This window comes from Nicotiana tabacum, chromosome 2 (assembly GCF_000715075.1).
Source record: "Nicotiana tabacum cultivar K326 chromosome 2, ASM71507v2, whole genome shotgun sequence".
Lineage (NCBI taxonomy): Eukaryota > Viridiplantae > Streptophyta > Magnoliopsida > Solanales > Solanaceae > Nicotiana > Nicotiana tabacum.
Window position 1 is genome coordinate 69,843,643 of NC_134081.1, and position 16,391 is coordinate 69,860,033.

Sequence of the window (16,391 nt, forward strand, 5' to 3'; positions counted from 1 at the left end):
TCCCAAAATATCGAGGTCGTGATCCCGGAATCGGTCCTAGCCCCGATTGAACTCGAAGAAACATTATTAGCATAACAGAATACCGAAATATCTGTGACCGGACCGGATATTACGGCGGAAATCTCGACACGTATCAATGAGGAACTGGCAATCGGCAAATCAAGAGATTTGTTTACCTTTTATAGAGTTATACCTAGAGTAGGACTCTTCTAATGTATAAAAGGGGTCTGATAATTCATTTAGCACATTGTAACACGCATTCCAAAGCAATACATTATTATTTTTCTCTTTAAGCTCTTGTTCTTCGCGATACCGATCAAAGTTTATCTGGCTCGAGGGTGGCTAACCTTCCGAGATTGAAATTGTCCAATTCGTGTGGTTTGAATTTACTTTATCATTGTTTATTTCAATTGTAACTTAATTTATCACTTTGTATCAAGTTAATCCGTGTATCCTTAAAACCACTTACAAATTCAATTGTTATCCGATTTTGAGGGTAAACAATTGTCATTTTCAGCTAAGCAGCTCATCTCATTATCGGTACGTATTCTATGCGAGTGTGCAAGTATCATGTTCAGATACTAACAGATTTTTGCTAATTTATCATGTATATATTTTGAAGAATTCATCTATAGTACTTATACTTTTTAATGAACACATAAATGATCTGTCATCGAGGTAACATAGCATCTCACAATTATATTCGAGTTTATGCAAATGGACAAGCATAACAAGAGAACTTTCGGATGAAGATTCATTAAGTCATACGGAGCTGTTAGATTCGTGACAGCTTTAGCTTATAGATAAATTAAGATGCAAAGGTCAATGCCAACTACAGCTGAATAAGTTATATTTTGCTCAATTGATATAGTCTTTTGCATTTGTTTACCCGAAAAATTGGATAACGTTAAATTTAGGTATGGTTCTAAGGATACGCAAATCTCTTTGATACAAAAATAACAATACTAATATTTTCACGATGAAAATGGGAATGATGAACAGGTAAATTGAACAAGTCGAGGCGAAACAAGCACAAAGAAACCTCAATGTATCTGAGAAAAGGATGTGTTTATTGTAGTCTGTCTTTAGCTTACAAGGATGCTCCCTTTTATAATAGAGGGTCATTGCTTTATCTATAACAATATAATAAAATAATGCATATAGTGGAGGACCCATGATGATTTGTCGCTTTCTCGGTTTCTCGCCAAGATTCTCTCCCTTGGTGCAGTTGTAACGGCTCTTGTCTCCGAGCTTGATACTGGCTCGAGCTCAGTATTAGATCGAGCCCCCGGTCTTCGTTCGAGCTCGATTCTGCCTTGGGGCATCGATATTCGGTGCGAGTGTTGGTCGGTCTAGACATCTTCGATGAACTACGAATTGTCTTGTAGTTCGATTTGGATATGGGCTCGATAATGATATCGAGTCTTGTCGTTGATTGGTCTATTGGCTCGAAACTCGACGTCCCTACTTCGGAATTCGACCGAGCTCATCATGTAGATATCCTTCGATCGAAACGTCATCGTCTCGACTGGTCTTTATGACGGAGGATCGGTCTTGATCGTACACAGCATTATAAGTTGACTAGTTTTAAATTGATTGTCAACATACTACAACTAGATCTCCTCCCTTATCGGATGGCAATGTGAGCAAGCTCATACAGACGGAGTTGTTTATTGGAATAAGACAAACTTAGATGGGACAATAAAGATTCACATACCCGGACTCAATTCGCTTGAGATTAAGGTATAGTTGTGCTGTTGACGCAGCAAACCTGCAGATTTTAAAACATTGCAGTGAGAGTGCAAAGATGATAGCCATGCTCCAACTTCAAACCAACGTAAGGATCAAATTTAGCTTCTGAAGTATATCTGCAGTAAAAAGATGCAACTTTATTGAACATTCATGATAAGGGATTAAGGGTCTAATTTATCATTTGAACTATTTGTCCCTTCCCTGAAGAAAGAGAAAACATTTTTGTCAACATAATTCCAATAAAAAAATGAGACTTAGAATTGATCAATCAAGGAATACAACTAGTGTCCGTTAAAGTTAACAACATCCAATCAAGGAAAAAGAAGAACAACAAGTCTATTTTAAACTAGCGGACCAATGATTGGAGAATTATTCACTATACAAATCTGAAAACTGACAAACAGTATTCTGCCCAAAAGTATTGTAATCATCAAACAGAAATGCCATTGGATGGGATGCGCCTGAAAGGGGAGCTGCAAATAATCGGGTAAGATTGCTTTTTAAAACTTCTGATCACAACATTCATGGCCAGTTCATCAAGGACTGGTAAAGAATTTATCTCCAGCTCAAACATCCAAATCTAAGGAAAATAAACATAGTACCTTGGAGAAAATTATACCAAAATTACCCAAATGCATAACACCAACATCCACAACTAGGAACAGAAGAAAATTTCTGATCAAACAAATTAGAGGGAAAAGAGAGAATTCAGAATAAATTTTGCTTCCTATCTATGAAGCTGAAAATAAACTACAATGTACTTCTTGCATACAAAAAAGTACAAGAGACTAAGATGCAGAAAGAGGTATTGGCTTCACAGCACTTCTAATTCGCCGGTATGCAGTCCTCACTCTGTCCTTGAGACCTTCATTTTCACATTCAACATCACCAGTTTGTTTGTCAAGATGAGCCACATTCCCATCAACATTTATTACCAGCTTACCGTCGTTCCCAAATTTCACATCACCAAACAGAGAAACAAGGAGTGCATGGACTATTTTCTCAGCTTTCTTGGCATCTTCCTCCTCGTTCATCAAAGTTTCCGACTCAACTGATACTTTAGGCATCTCCCTGCTGGCATTCAAAACCAATGCCACGATGGAGTCAGATACCATGTCACTAATTGGATCTGCTGTCCAATGAAGGGAGAGATGATTCTCTGACTCCTGTTTCACCGTCACTCGCTCATGCACTCGCAAACTTGGAACACCAGATTCCTCATCTGTCGAGGACTCTACACTTTCATAGATTTGCTTAAGCCTGTGTTGTATAACGGCAAAAGCACCTGAATACGGGATAGTAATTCTCTGTGTGACATTTGCAGTGGATAGCTGAGAAAAGACATGGAGATCATCAGGTGCCATGATCTGGTAAGTGAAACCTTTCTTTACAAGTAAACCACTGACGATTTCACCCACTTCAGGGGTCTTTTCAGCCAGCTTTCCAACAGTTTTAGCCATTTTCTCAGAGTTGAAGTGCATTTCAACCGATTGGCAGTTCTTGGGAGTAATTATTTTAGTATTGCCATCAGCAAAGAGAGAGGTAAGTTTCTGCTTGAGCCTTCCCATCTCATTAGCCTCTCCATGGACTAGAATTATGTTGGGAGGCATAAGTTCTTTCAAGAAGGTACTAGTCTGAGCATAATCCGCATGAGCTGAGAATGAAATATAATGAACCTGCATATTAAGTGGAGCACTCAAGCCATTTTGTAAGGTGACTTCCTTCGGTTCATTGATGATAGTCTTCGCCAAGGTTCCTTCCACCATATACCCAGGTATAACACAAGCATTTTTCTTGTCAGAGCACCATTTATCGAACAGTTGCCTTGACAAACCACTTTGAAGACTACCTGGGCTTGCCATCACCACACATGGTTTGTTGTCTATAAAATCTTCAATACTGTTCAGGGAAGAAATATGTTTGAAATTGAAGGGATTTGAGCTGGCAAACTGATTGCGGATCCTTTCATTCATGGCATTGATGTAAGTCTGATAGACAGCCATACACCTTCTTGCAAGTGGAGAAGCATAATATATGGGGAAATTAGCAAGTTCAGGATGGTTAGACCAATATTCCTCCAGGATAAGGAGAAGTTCCTGTGCACGTCCCAAGGCGAAAGCAGGAATCAGCACCCGACCGCCTTGCATGAGTGTTGAGTGTATCACATCAGTGAAAAGCTTCTCTCTTATCTGACGTGGCATATGGAGTTGAACACCATAAGTTGATTCTATAATGCAAATATCTGGAGAAAATTCTGGGGTCTCAGCAGCACGGAGATGCCTGTCTTCTTCACGGGAGTAGTCTCCTGTATAGAGAACTCGAACACCAGCAATATCAACCATAAACATGGCAGCACCAAGGACATGACCGGCAGTATAACACCAAAAGCGAATGCCATTTACTTCCATAGTCTGATGGAAGTCGACAACCTACAGAACAAGTTTTCACATGTCAAATAACCCTAGCCATATATGTTGATAAATCTTTTAAAAAGAATGATAAAGTGATCCATTGATATGGTGGGAAAAACCCAGTATACAAGTGTTATGAAAAATGTAACAAAGTGGTGAACCTACATAAAAACATGGCTCTCTACAATATGAAATTAGAAAGAAAACAAATAACTTTAAAACTGGTCTAACCAAAACATGAATTAGTGCCTATACTCTCTGACATTCATAAACTGCATGTATTTCTCCCAGATTGCAGATGTCCAATTGGCATGATGGCACATTCAAGGCACAATCTATCCTTTTCCTCAGTAAAAACATTAATTTTTTTGATAACCAGTAAGAAGATTAATTTTAATCATTCATGGAACCCAGACGCTACAATGAATACACGCAAAGGTCTGAAACTCTCTTAGCTAAATGAAAAGCACTATCTATCATCAATTGCTTCTCTAAGAAACATTTAATTCTAAGTTACATTTAACACTCTTCGGGACAATTAAACAAAAGGGAACCCAAAGAGTCCAGAAGATTTAAATTTCCACTGCACAACCCCTTATAGTCAAGAGAGATCAAATAACACAATCAGAATCCTACCTTCTCGGTGAAGAAATAACATATTGCCTTGATTCCATATTCCTGTTCATAGGCCAAGGAAACTTTTTTGTGTTAACGTTTCCATCGCATCCCCAAATTAGCAATACTCTACTCCTCCCACCATTCCACCTCCACCACAATTTAATACTTTAGCAAATTGGTTTTTATATTGATTCATTTTAAATTTCTTTTGATAATTGAGAAATTCTCGAGGTCAGCGGTGCACGGGTTGAAGCTAAGTGGATGATGGGCCCACCCCTCTACTCCCCCACTTAAATACCAAGCTTTTGTCCGGGACATGTTTCGAACTTGTTGCTTCATTTGAACTTATTTTCATGTTAAAATGTTTAACTACATGAGAAAAGAGAAGCTACCATTGAATTAGTGAAGAAAGTATATAGGAAAGAGCTCCTCATATAGGAATCTAGAGTACAAGAAATAAAGGGAAGTATCATAATTACGAACAAGTATTTCTAACATTCTAGATGCTGAACATAGGAAATGGTTTAACATAACCCTTTACAATTTTTTTTTTTTTAATTGATAACGTTAGTATATATTAATAAAGTCAGTACATAGGTTGTACTGGGAACCATATTTACAGGTAAATGCTAGCTGGATGTGCTAGTGTGCAGTCCTAGCAAGATCCTAGTATGTCTAGGATTGACAGTGTATCTTCTGTGTAAATCTGTTTACACCAAAAACAAAAAAGAAGAATACAATTGAGTTTGATCTTCTGCACTGAGTTGCTTCTGTCTTCAAAACATCTAGCATTCCTTTCTTTCCAAACTATCCACCAGATGCATGCTGGAACAGTCCTCCATCTATCTCTGTTAGTTGCTTCAGCTCCAGCTTCTTCCCAACTAAAAAGAACTTTTGTAATCCTGCAGGGCATTGTCCATGAAATACCCCTTAGACTAATAAAAAATTTCCATAGTTGGTCTGTTATCTTGCAGTGTATAAATAAATGGCTAACTGTCTCCGCATTTTCCCCACATAGAAAGCATCTTGAACACAAAGAGATTCCTCTCTTTATGAGATTATCCTGGGTTAAGACAGCCTCCTTTGCTAGTAGCCAAGTGAAACAAGCTACCTTATAGGGAATTCTTGGTTCTCCATATATGCTTCCATGACCAATCATTTATCTGTAGATCACTTTGATTCAAAATCTTATATGCTGCCTTCACCTGATAGACCCCTCTATTGTGCCTCTGCCACCAAAGTGAGTCCACCCCTTCCTGTATTCCTTTGAATGCTTCCAGCTTGTTGTAGAGGTCAGTTAATCTTGCTATCTCCCAATCATATAACAGTCTTCTAAGGGTGAGTTCCCATCCTTGAGAAGTCCACATTTCAGCTACTGTCTTCTGTTGGTTTTGTGCCAAACCAAACATATCAGGGTAAAGTTCCTTTAGACATCTATGTCCCAACCAGTTATCATTCCAGAATGATGTTTTCCTTCCATTATTCACTCTAATGAAAGTGTTATTCTTCATTGTAGGCCAAAGTGCCCTGATGGATTTCCACATACTAACTCCATATGATGTGCTGACTTTCTTTGACACCCAGTTATTTTCCTCACCATACTTAGCTTTGATCACTTTGCTCCATAAGTTTTGGGATTCTTGAGAATATCTCCATAGCCATTTCATTTTGAGAGCCTTGCTTTGATTCCCAGACCACCTTGTCTTTTCGCCACCGTGAGGGATTTCCATTTGACCAAATGGAAGACCTTTTTTTCCTTATTCCCCTGCCAAAGGAATGATCTTCTGAGTTTGTCTAATCTCTGTATAACTCCGGCTGGAACTGTGAGTCTAAAACTGAGTTGATTAAGACTAGCCTTCCCCCCATTGATAGATATTGTGCTTTCCACCTTGACATCTTCTTCTCGCATTTTTCAATAACTGAGTTCCAAATCTCTTTGGATTTAGATCTTGCACCCAACGGCATCCCAAGGTATGTAGTAGGTAGAGACCCTACTTCTCCTCCCAGTACAAAAGTCAGTTGCTCCATATTATAAACTTCATTAATGGGATAAATATGGCTCTTTCTCCAGTTGATGTGGAGTCCTGAGATTCCCTCAAACAGAACCAAGATAATCCTCAGAAACCTCAATTGCTCCTCTTCAGCATCACAAAAGACTAGAGTATCATCAGTATATTGGAGATTTGTGATCTCTAGACTGTTTGATCCATTCCTGTCAACCTCAAAACCTTTAACCCATAAATTGACTTTAGCTGCCTTAATCATGTTGTTCAGGTCTTCCATGGCTATAATGAAAAGGAAGGGAGAAAAGGGATCACCTTGTCTTAGACCTCTATAAGCAGGGAAGAAGCCTTCAGGAGATCCATTTATGAGAATGGAGAATCTGACAGTAGAGATACAGAATTTCATCCAATTGACCCATTTCTGTCCAAAACCCCTTTGTTCTAACATTTTCAGCAGAAATCTCCGGTTGACATGATCATAAGCCTTCTCAATATCTAGTTTACATAGAATTCCTGGTTTTTTCTGTTTGATTCTTGAGTCCACAGCTTCATTAGCAATCAAGACTGCATCCATTATTTGTCTTCCTTTGATAAAAGCCATTTGTTGAGCATCTACTAGTTTGCCTACCACCCTCTTAAGTCTTTTAGTCAAAGACTTTTGAGAGCAGCTTGTAGAAACTCCCTATCAGACTGATTGGCCTGAAATCTCTCAATTCTTTGGCCCCCGTCTTCTTTGGAATCAGAGCTATGTATGTTGCATTGAAGCTTTTCTCAAACATCTCCTGGGAATGAAAGTTGTTGAAAGCCTCCATGATGTTCTGCTTCAAAATATCCCAGTACTTAATGAAAAAGTCCATTGTGTATCCATCAGGACCTGGGGCCTTGTCACTTGCACACATCTTCAGGCAGCTCAGGACCTCTTGCTCTTCAAATTTGCTTTGTAGAGACTCCTTCTCTAATTCTGAAATTATGGGACAATTGTCGAAATTGGCTGCAGGTCTCCACTCTCCAGGTTCTGTGTATAACTTCTTGTAGAATTCAATAATCTCATTCTTTATTCTGTTTGGCTCCTCCACTGTTTCATCTTGAATCACTAGTTGGTCAATATTGTTGCATATCTTGTGTGCATTGGCAGTGCGATGGAAAAACTTTGTATTTCTATACCTTTCTTTGAGCCACAGGGCCCTTGATTTCTGTCTCCATGCACTTTCTTCATTCTTGAGGTGATCCTCAAATTCTATGAGGATAGCTGCCTTCCTTACTGATTCCTCCTCTGTCAAAGCTCTTGTTTGTTGTGTTGCATCAAAACCTGTCAATTGACTCAGCAGTTTTGATTTTTGCATTCCCAAATTTCCCTTACAACTTCTGCTCCATTCTTTTAACTTACCTTTGAGAGCTTTTAGTTTGCAAGCTAAAATATAGTCTGGTCTTCCTGAAAATTCAAAAAAAGACCACCAATTCCTGATTCTGTCATCAAAACCTTCGGAATTCAGCCACCAATTTTCAAACTTAAAGTATGATTTATCTTGCTCCCAAGCACCACAACGTAGGGCTATATTTATCTTTACAATTTGAATACAAGATATAACCCTGCAAAGATCTCTTGCGTTTTATTTATAGATCTCTTGCCTGTAAAAGTAAATATCTCTCGGCAGATTTGACATAAAACTATAAAGAACACCAAAGTGATGGTATGCCTGCATGATGTTTCTTCAGTGCACAAGGGTCAGCATGATGACATGATTGTCACCAATAATAATAACAATTTCATTTACTTAACCTATAATTCTATGGGATAAATACAAGATTACAAGTATACAACAACCCAACGCAAAGTGATGGTATGCCTGCCGGCCTGCGTGATGACGAATCAATTTCATAAATGTCTGCATGATGACTAATCAGACACTGCTTGGAGATCAATCATGGGATGTTGAAAACGAACCTCAATTTTGTCCATGGAGCGAAGAATGTCATGTTCATCAAACAACATATCTTCAACCGAGACTTTGCTCACTTTAACATAATCTGACAAAAGCAACTTATATATGGCCTTTGTTGCATGAGTCATAAATACGCGCCCTTTAAATGTAGTCTGAAAATAAAAGGAGCTAATATGAATCAGCAAAAGAGGTACTAAACAGTTGCAAGTAAAAAGATTTTGAACCCCTAAACAAACCTTTTCGAGGAAATAAGGAAGGGAGGCAGCATGATCTAAGTGAAAACTGCAAAGCATTAGAGCAAGTTAATGCAAGCATTTAGAGTAAGATAAAAAGGAAAAGGAACCAAAAAAATTCAGGATAAAAAAGAAACAGCTAAACAAATGGTCAACAGTTAATATGCATGCCGAGGGACTTGAACGCACTACAACGACAATTAGCGAGTGCGCATGTAATCTGTATTATATTAAAAGTACGAAGGACCTTAGTGAAATGTTGTTCCCCTTTTTTACCCTTTTAAAAAAGAGTTCACACTAGACAAAATAATCACTTAATTATTATCCTAATATTTAAGATTTTTAAATTGACTAAAATTTTGACCTTCTAAACCTTTCCTTATTTGAACTAGGTAAGAACTTCTAATATTTAGACCTTTAAAATTATCAAGATTTTGCCTCTAATAAAGTATTATCATCCTTAATTTACTTCTACTAAAATATAGGATGGATGACACGAAGAATTCCATAAAGAAGAAAAAAATGGAAAATAGTTATATTAATCTTATAAGAACAATGTACTGTAGATTTTATTCTATTCGAGGTCAAAAGTTAAACTAACAGCAAAATAATTAATAATCATTTACAAAACTATTTTTCATGTTTTCTTTTCTTGGGTATAAGTATTAATAACATAAAATTATATTAACTATATGTTTAAAAATTACACTCTACAAAAATAACTAAGAAATATTTTTAACAATATAAAAGAGAAATAAAGAGAAAGAAAATGATTGCAAAAATTAATAGCACTAATGCTTCAACAAACACAAAGCGCAAAAATATGATTTTTTTAATCATTTGAGAAAAGAATTCTTTATTAAAAATATTTAATTTAAAATTTGATATGAGCTAATATTAAGAATTTGAATCAATATAAATAAATACTTTTTTAACATTTAAAAAAATAATTAAGTATTTGAATTAACTAATTAGCAAAAGAATCAAATTCTATTCTTTCCCAAATTCATAAAAGTAAATTCATTTTTCAAGTGAGACTCAAATCTTAGAGACCATAAATTTGTTTCCATATGAACAAATCAATTATATATAATAAAGTATTAAGAGTTAACTTGGTTAAAATTTGCAAACTTGAAGAAATGCGGATGAAATAGTAAAAGATAAAATGTATTCAAACTGATATTTTTTTTATAATGGCAACATGTATATTAATAAATAAAACAGCACTAGGGCAGTGCCAAGCCATATTTACAAGGAAAACAAAACCCAGCTATGTCAACCTAAGATTACAGTGCACCTATCAGGTCTACTAGAGATTCTGCCTCCTCTACACAACTTTCTTTACACCAGAAATGAAGCAAAAGTAAACAGTTCATCTTTTTTATTATTAAAAGTAAACAAAAGTATTCAAACTGAATTATTATTAATTATTTTTCTTTTTTATAAAAATTAGGAATGATGATATTCGAAAGAAGGTGGGTGTGGCTCCCATTGATGACAAGATGCGGGAAGCGAGGTTCAGATGGTTCGGGCACGTACAGAGGAGAAGCCTAGATGCTCCGGTAAGGAGGTGTGAGCGACTGGCTTTGGAGGGCACGAGAAGAGGTAGAGGGCGGCCTAAGAAGTATTGGGGAGAGGTGATCAGGCAGGATATGACGAGCCTTCAAATTTCCGAGGACATGGCCCTTGATAGGAAGCTGTGGAGGTCGAGTATTAGGGTTGTAGGTTAGGAGGTAGTTGAGTCTTGCCTTAGTCCGTACCTTTGTGCGGCTAGTCTAGTAGGTTTTTTTGTCTGAAACAGCTAGTGGCAATGTTGTGTCTTACTACTCTTTTGTTTTTCATAGTGTCGGGCCTATTTACTGGCTATCACTTTTGCTTTGCATTTATTTTCTGGTTTTCATGATGTTGTTATTTTTTCTTATGGTATATGTTGGTGGTATTGATATTGTCTCTTTTCGTCTTCTTGAGCCGAGGGTCTTTCGGAAACAGTTTCTCTACTCCTCGGGGTAGGGGTAAGGTCTGCGTACACACTACCCTCCCCAAACCCCACTAGTGGGATTTTACCGGGTCGTTGTTGTTGTAGTATTTTTCTTTTTTATTTCGTAACTAAAAGCTTACTGCATATTTAATATTGAAACCTTTGAGGGAAAATAAATTGAGAAGGTATAAGATTCATTTCTTCAATTTATGTTACTTGACAATTTTTGAAGAATCGTAATAAAAGTATAGCAACCCTATTTTTATCTTCTCGAATAAACTTTAAAATAGCTTTTTAAGAAAACTCTCATCACAACTCTTAAATCTTCAGGGATTGTGTCTAGCTAAAACTAAAAAGAAAGTATGATAAATAGTGAAATTAAGCTAATAAAATTGTATAATTAGAACAAAATTTAAGATAAATATATTGAATGATGATGGAGGACTTCTATGAGACATGGTTTTTTTCTTTTATTACAAATATAACAATAACAGACCTAGTGTAATCCTACTATTGGGGTATGGGGAAGGTAGAGTGTACACAGACCTTACCCCTACCTTAAGAAGGTAGAAAGGCTATATAGGATCAGCATTTATCAATTTTAAGAGCTTATACTTTTATTTTATAACTCAAACACAGCTTTTAAGATAACCCTTACGTGATTTTTTAAGAAAATTAATTCATTGTGATGGAGTACACACGCAACGCACGTACACTAAGACTAGTTCACTGAAAATCAGAACCGCATAGAATAGATAATAAGATGAACTAGATCAGTACACTCCCCTAATCCCAGTTGAGGCAAAATACTAGGTGATTTCTCATCATCTATCCAAGCATTGGTGAACAATGTTACCTAGTAGTTGTGCTGGTGGGAGGTAGCAAGGATTATCTCGTAGATTTAGTCAAGGTGCGCACAAACTCGCCCGGACACCATGGTTATTAAAAAAAATAAAAAATCAGTCCACTCCCTCCACTCAACTAGCCAATCCTCCCACGGCTCCATAAAACAATAAAAAACAATTCTATGCAGCAACCATTGAAATAATCAAAGCCACAACTTCACAATTGGAAGGGTGGGTGACAATTAAAAATGAATTGCTAGTAAAACTTTTTTTCTCTGAACATTGGCCGTTTTGCTTCTAATAACTCGTCAATGGATCTTTGAAGCATTGTCCCCCTATCTGGACCATTTTATCAATAATAACAAAAATAATTTCAAATAGTGATGAGCTAGTCCATTGATGAATTCAAACCAATTGAAGTTTGTGCACTTCCAAACATGTGAGAGTATAATCACAAATGGAAATCTTCTTTTTCAACAGATAAGTGTGTAATCACGAAAATAAAAAATATTACAAGCCAGCGCAGAGAACAATATAAAAAGTTACTTCCTTTGTCCCATATTATGTTTGAACCTTAAATGAGCAGAACAATAAAGAATTGGAAAATAGCACCTTTGGTCCTTATGTTATCAGTTAATTCCAATTTTAGTCCTTGTGATATTAGATGAAGCACATTTAACCTTTAATTAAACAATATGAGTGTTATTGGTCCCTTCACTACAATAACAACAACAATCCAGTATAATCCCACTAGTGGGATCTGGGGAAGGTAGTGTATACGCAGACCTTACCCCAGGGAGAGAGGTTGTTTCCGATAGACCCCCGACTCCCTCCCTCCAAAAACTCCCCACCTTGCTCTTGAGGTGACTCGAACTTACAACCTCTTGGTTGGAAATGGAGAGTGCTCACCACTAGAGCAACCCACTCTTGTCTTTTGGTCCCTTCACTAAAGGAACTTAAAATAAAAACTGACAGTAGCTACTAAGAGGCGCAATTTGGATATTATATGTACAGCTTTCAGCAACAAATCCTCACAAATAATAACCTAATTCTAACATTTTAATTTGCATTGGCTCAGCAAAGAAACCCTTTTCCTCCCATCTTCCGTTTGGATTCAACTAAAGAATAGGTTTTTTAGTTGGTTAATGACAGTGCCCTTTTTCTGACACCTCTTGTATAAGAAGAGCCGTGAAAAGCTCTACCAAGAACACATAGAATCACCCAAACATAAGAGCCGATAATATTAATTCTACTTAGTTGTGCATCTTCTTTCGTCATTATAATTTGTTTTTCTTCTTGTGTTGAAACTTAAACACTCTTCTTCTGGAGCCTTTAGCAGCATGAACTTGATAAAGAATCAAACCAATTGATAAAGAATCAAACCAATATACAGTCAAATAGGCTCCACCATGAATTTAGCTCAGATGAGCTTTGCATCCGTTTAAGCAATAGAACACTTTGGGAGAAGTACTGTACTCAATACCTATTCAATTTATTGCCACTTAATATCAATATGACTAACCCACTACTAACCTAAATGGAGGGATTAAAGACTTAAAATCAAGCTGAAATTTTTTAAATATCTGAATTTCCCTTCTTAATATTTAGCTGTCAGTTTGTTTTCTAAATTCATTAGTGAAGGGACCAAAAAAACTCACATTATTTAATTAAATGTTAAATGTGCTTCGTTTAATATCAAAAGTAGGGGTGTACAAAGAAAACCGATAAACCGCACCAAACCGATAATCCGAGTCAAACCGGAAAAAAAACCCGATGTGGTTTGATTTGATTTGGTTTGGTATTGGAAAATAAAATCCGACCATAATTGGTTTGGTTTGGTTTTAACTAGAAAAAGTCAAACCGAAACCAAACCAACCAGATAGTAAATTTATATAATTTTTAAAAATATTGTGTACATATAAATATTTATTGTAATGTAATTTATAAATATTTCTTAAACTTTTTCACTGTTTTATCTTTTAACGTATTATTTCAAGTTTAGACTTAACATTCTTTAATGGTAAATAGATTTTATAGCCCATAAATGTAGTAACTCAAATAAAGTTCAAATCAATACTAATGCTAACAAAAGAAATTCAATTCAATATTAGGAATGACGATAGTCTTGGATAATTATTTTAGTTTTACATTGGTTTATAATGAAAAAGCATAAATTAGTTTATCTTTTTCTTTAGTGCTTAGTTATGTAATTAATATTAGTACTTACTTATTTTAGCTTGACCTACATAGTATTTTTACATTATGTTAATTTTCATTATGGCTTATTAATTAGCAATATTTGTTTTATGTAATTTTATTATTTTATCTTTGCTATTGAATATTTTAGTATAATGCTATGATTTATCTCATATTATTGTGTTAGTTTCTTGGAACACAAGTTACATATTTTATGCTATGAAGACTTTACCGGAAAAAAACCCGAAAACCCGAGAAAAACCCAGATTGAAAAACCCAACTTTGTTGGTTTGGTTTGGTTTATAAATTTAAAAATCCGAAACCATTGGTTTGGTTTGATAATTGAAAAATCCGAACCAACCCGACCTATGTACACAGTACACCCCTAATCACAAGGACTAAAACTGAAATTAAGCAATAACACAAGGACCAAAAGTGTTGTTTTCCCATAAAGAATTAACACTCAACATTCAAAATCATCCACCAAGAGAAAAACAATAAACAAAAGAAAAAAGTTTAAGAAGCCAGTCGTGGAATAAAGCTGGAAAAAGAAAATAGAAAGAAAAAAAATTAACTTGTGCTGAGGTGCTGTATTGAGACACAATCTTTCAAACAATAAAATGAACATTATAGAACTAAGGCACAGAAAACTTACTGGGTAATGAGAAGGACATCAATAGTTGAAGGATCAATTTCATCAAAATACGGCAAAGCAGCCATGCCTGAGTAAGCTGGATGAATGCCACAGTCAAACTGCCAAAAAACATCAAATGTAATTAATCGAGTTCAGAACTTGTGGCCCAAAAAAAAGAAAGATTTTGAAGAAGAATGACAAAGATGTGTAGCCTACCAAGACTGTTTTTCCTTTGAAAGACATGTAAACACAGGACCGTCCCACTTCATTCCCAGCCCCTAAAGGAGTGATAATGAGTTTATCTCCTTCTCTATTAACTGCAGGACTAGGTCTCTTCAAAGATGACTGTGGTTGTCCAGTAGACGCCATTCTTACATCCAAAGAACATATAAAATCAAACTATGAAAACACTAATCTTCATGCAAGAGATAAATAATAAAAAGAAATCCAAAATTTAACTGGTTAAACAATCATTCAGTTTCATTATGACCAATACCATAAAAGTCAACAGAATTCATCTACTACGCGTCAATCCTAAATTAGTTGACAGCTACAAGAGTCCTCGGATATCCATTTATGTTCTATTCAACATAGTTTGAGGAATTTTAAGCTGACTGCCAACCTACTTCAAAACCTACTTAGGGTCCATTTATCATATTGTGTGGTTCATGAAAAGAAAAGATCAATTAAAATAGGCGCTGATAGAATTCTACTCAGTAAAAACCCTGAACATACACAATCACGAACAAGGCAATGTTTTTGGGGTAATTTTTACCAATGTCGGCAAAAAAAAAAAAATGGCAAGCGGGAAGAATGCTGAATCATACAAAAACTTTAATATTAGGAGCAAAAAGAAATTAAACTCCAATAAGAACAAAGATTCAAGAGAGAATAAGAGTTAGGAACCTAAACCCTAAGTCCTGAACTGAAGATGCTTACAAGGTCTATTCGAGTATTAATTACTTCCGGCTGGAGATTTGCTCGGAAACGTGAAGTCAGCTCGGAGATTCGACGGGTTTTCACCGGCCGGACGAGGTAGAGAGTGAGAGGAAGTGCTGTTTTGCAATAAACGTTGGAATTGAAATTGGGCCGGAGAATGAGTGGTTTTATTATTTTGTTTTTTTGTTTTTAGTTGGTAAATAGAAAACTTTTTTTGAAAAATACTTTTTTAGTATTTGAATAGTGAGTAAAAAAAAAAAAAATTTATGTTAATCTCCTCGCTCACCCTACCTCCAATCTACATGTTTCCTATGCTACTCGCCCTCCCCCTCTAAATACCTAACATTACTATTCTTTTGAAAAATTCACATAAACCCAAAATAACTAATGTGTTGGTCTACTTTTTCATACACCTGTTAAAATTTGAGCTCAATAATTGAAAAGAAAATTATTTCTACAAAATAAAAAGAAAATACTCATTTTGCGAAAAAGAAAGAAAATAATTTTTTTACATCATGAAAAAAATTACTCATCTTGTTGAAATGAGGAGGAGGAGGAGTACGATATCATACACCATTAAAAAAATACTCTTAACAATATTTCTCTTATATTACCTCTTGCAACATATAAGATTCATACTAACAATAATAAATGTTTCATATACAGAGAAAAGAGAACGAAATATGAGCAACCCTATAATATTCATTCTCGTTCTAGGAATACTCAAAAAGCAAGTAGACATGAAAAAACCATCACAAAAATAACACATACCATATTAGAGAAGCAACAAAATGTTTTTCTATGATAATTGCTTCCTATTCTAGCTATGTTCTTTAAAC

The 16,391-nt window shown here is 35.8% G+C and overlaps 1 protein-coding gene across 1 annotated transcript; it reads right to left on the reverse strand.

The window, feature by feature from the left end:
• Positions 1–2,351: 2,351 nt before the first annotated feature.
• On the reverse strand, positions 2,352–15,699 carry LOC142171428 (cleavage and polyadenylation specificity factor subunit 3-I-like). The gene is made up of 6 exons (XM_075233786.1): positions 15,553–15,699; positions 14,830–14,983; positions 14,635–14,732; positions 8,964–9,009; positions 8,730–8,879; positions 2,352–4,181 (listed from the first exon to the last, which is right to left on the reverse strand). The coding sequence occupies exons 2-6, from the start codon at positions 14,980–14,982 to the stop codon at positions 2,541–2,543; spliced, it is 2,088 nt and encodes a 695-aa protein (XP_075089887.1). The 5' UTR covers position 14,983; positions 15,553–15,699; the 3' UTR covers positions 2,352–2,540.
• Between the last annotated feature and the right edge of the window lie 692 nt (positions 15,700–16,391).

What these genes read in the sequence shown, in the direction of transcription:
- LOC142171428 (XM_075233786.1), bottom strand. Translation starts at nt 14,982, where the DNA reads ATGGCGTCTACTGGACAACCACAGTCATCTTTGAAGAGACCTAGTCCT. An exon ending in TCAAAGGAAAAACAGTCTTG is followed by an intron (nt 14,733 to 14,829) that starts GTAGGCTACACA and finishes GTTTTTTGGCAG; the next exon opens with TTTGACTGTGGCATTCATCC. An exon ending in GCTCCATGGACAAAATTGAG is followed by an intron (nt 4,182 to 8,729) that starts GTTCGTTTTCAA and finishes CTTGTTCTGTAG; the next exon opens with GTTGTCGACTTCCATCAGAC.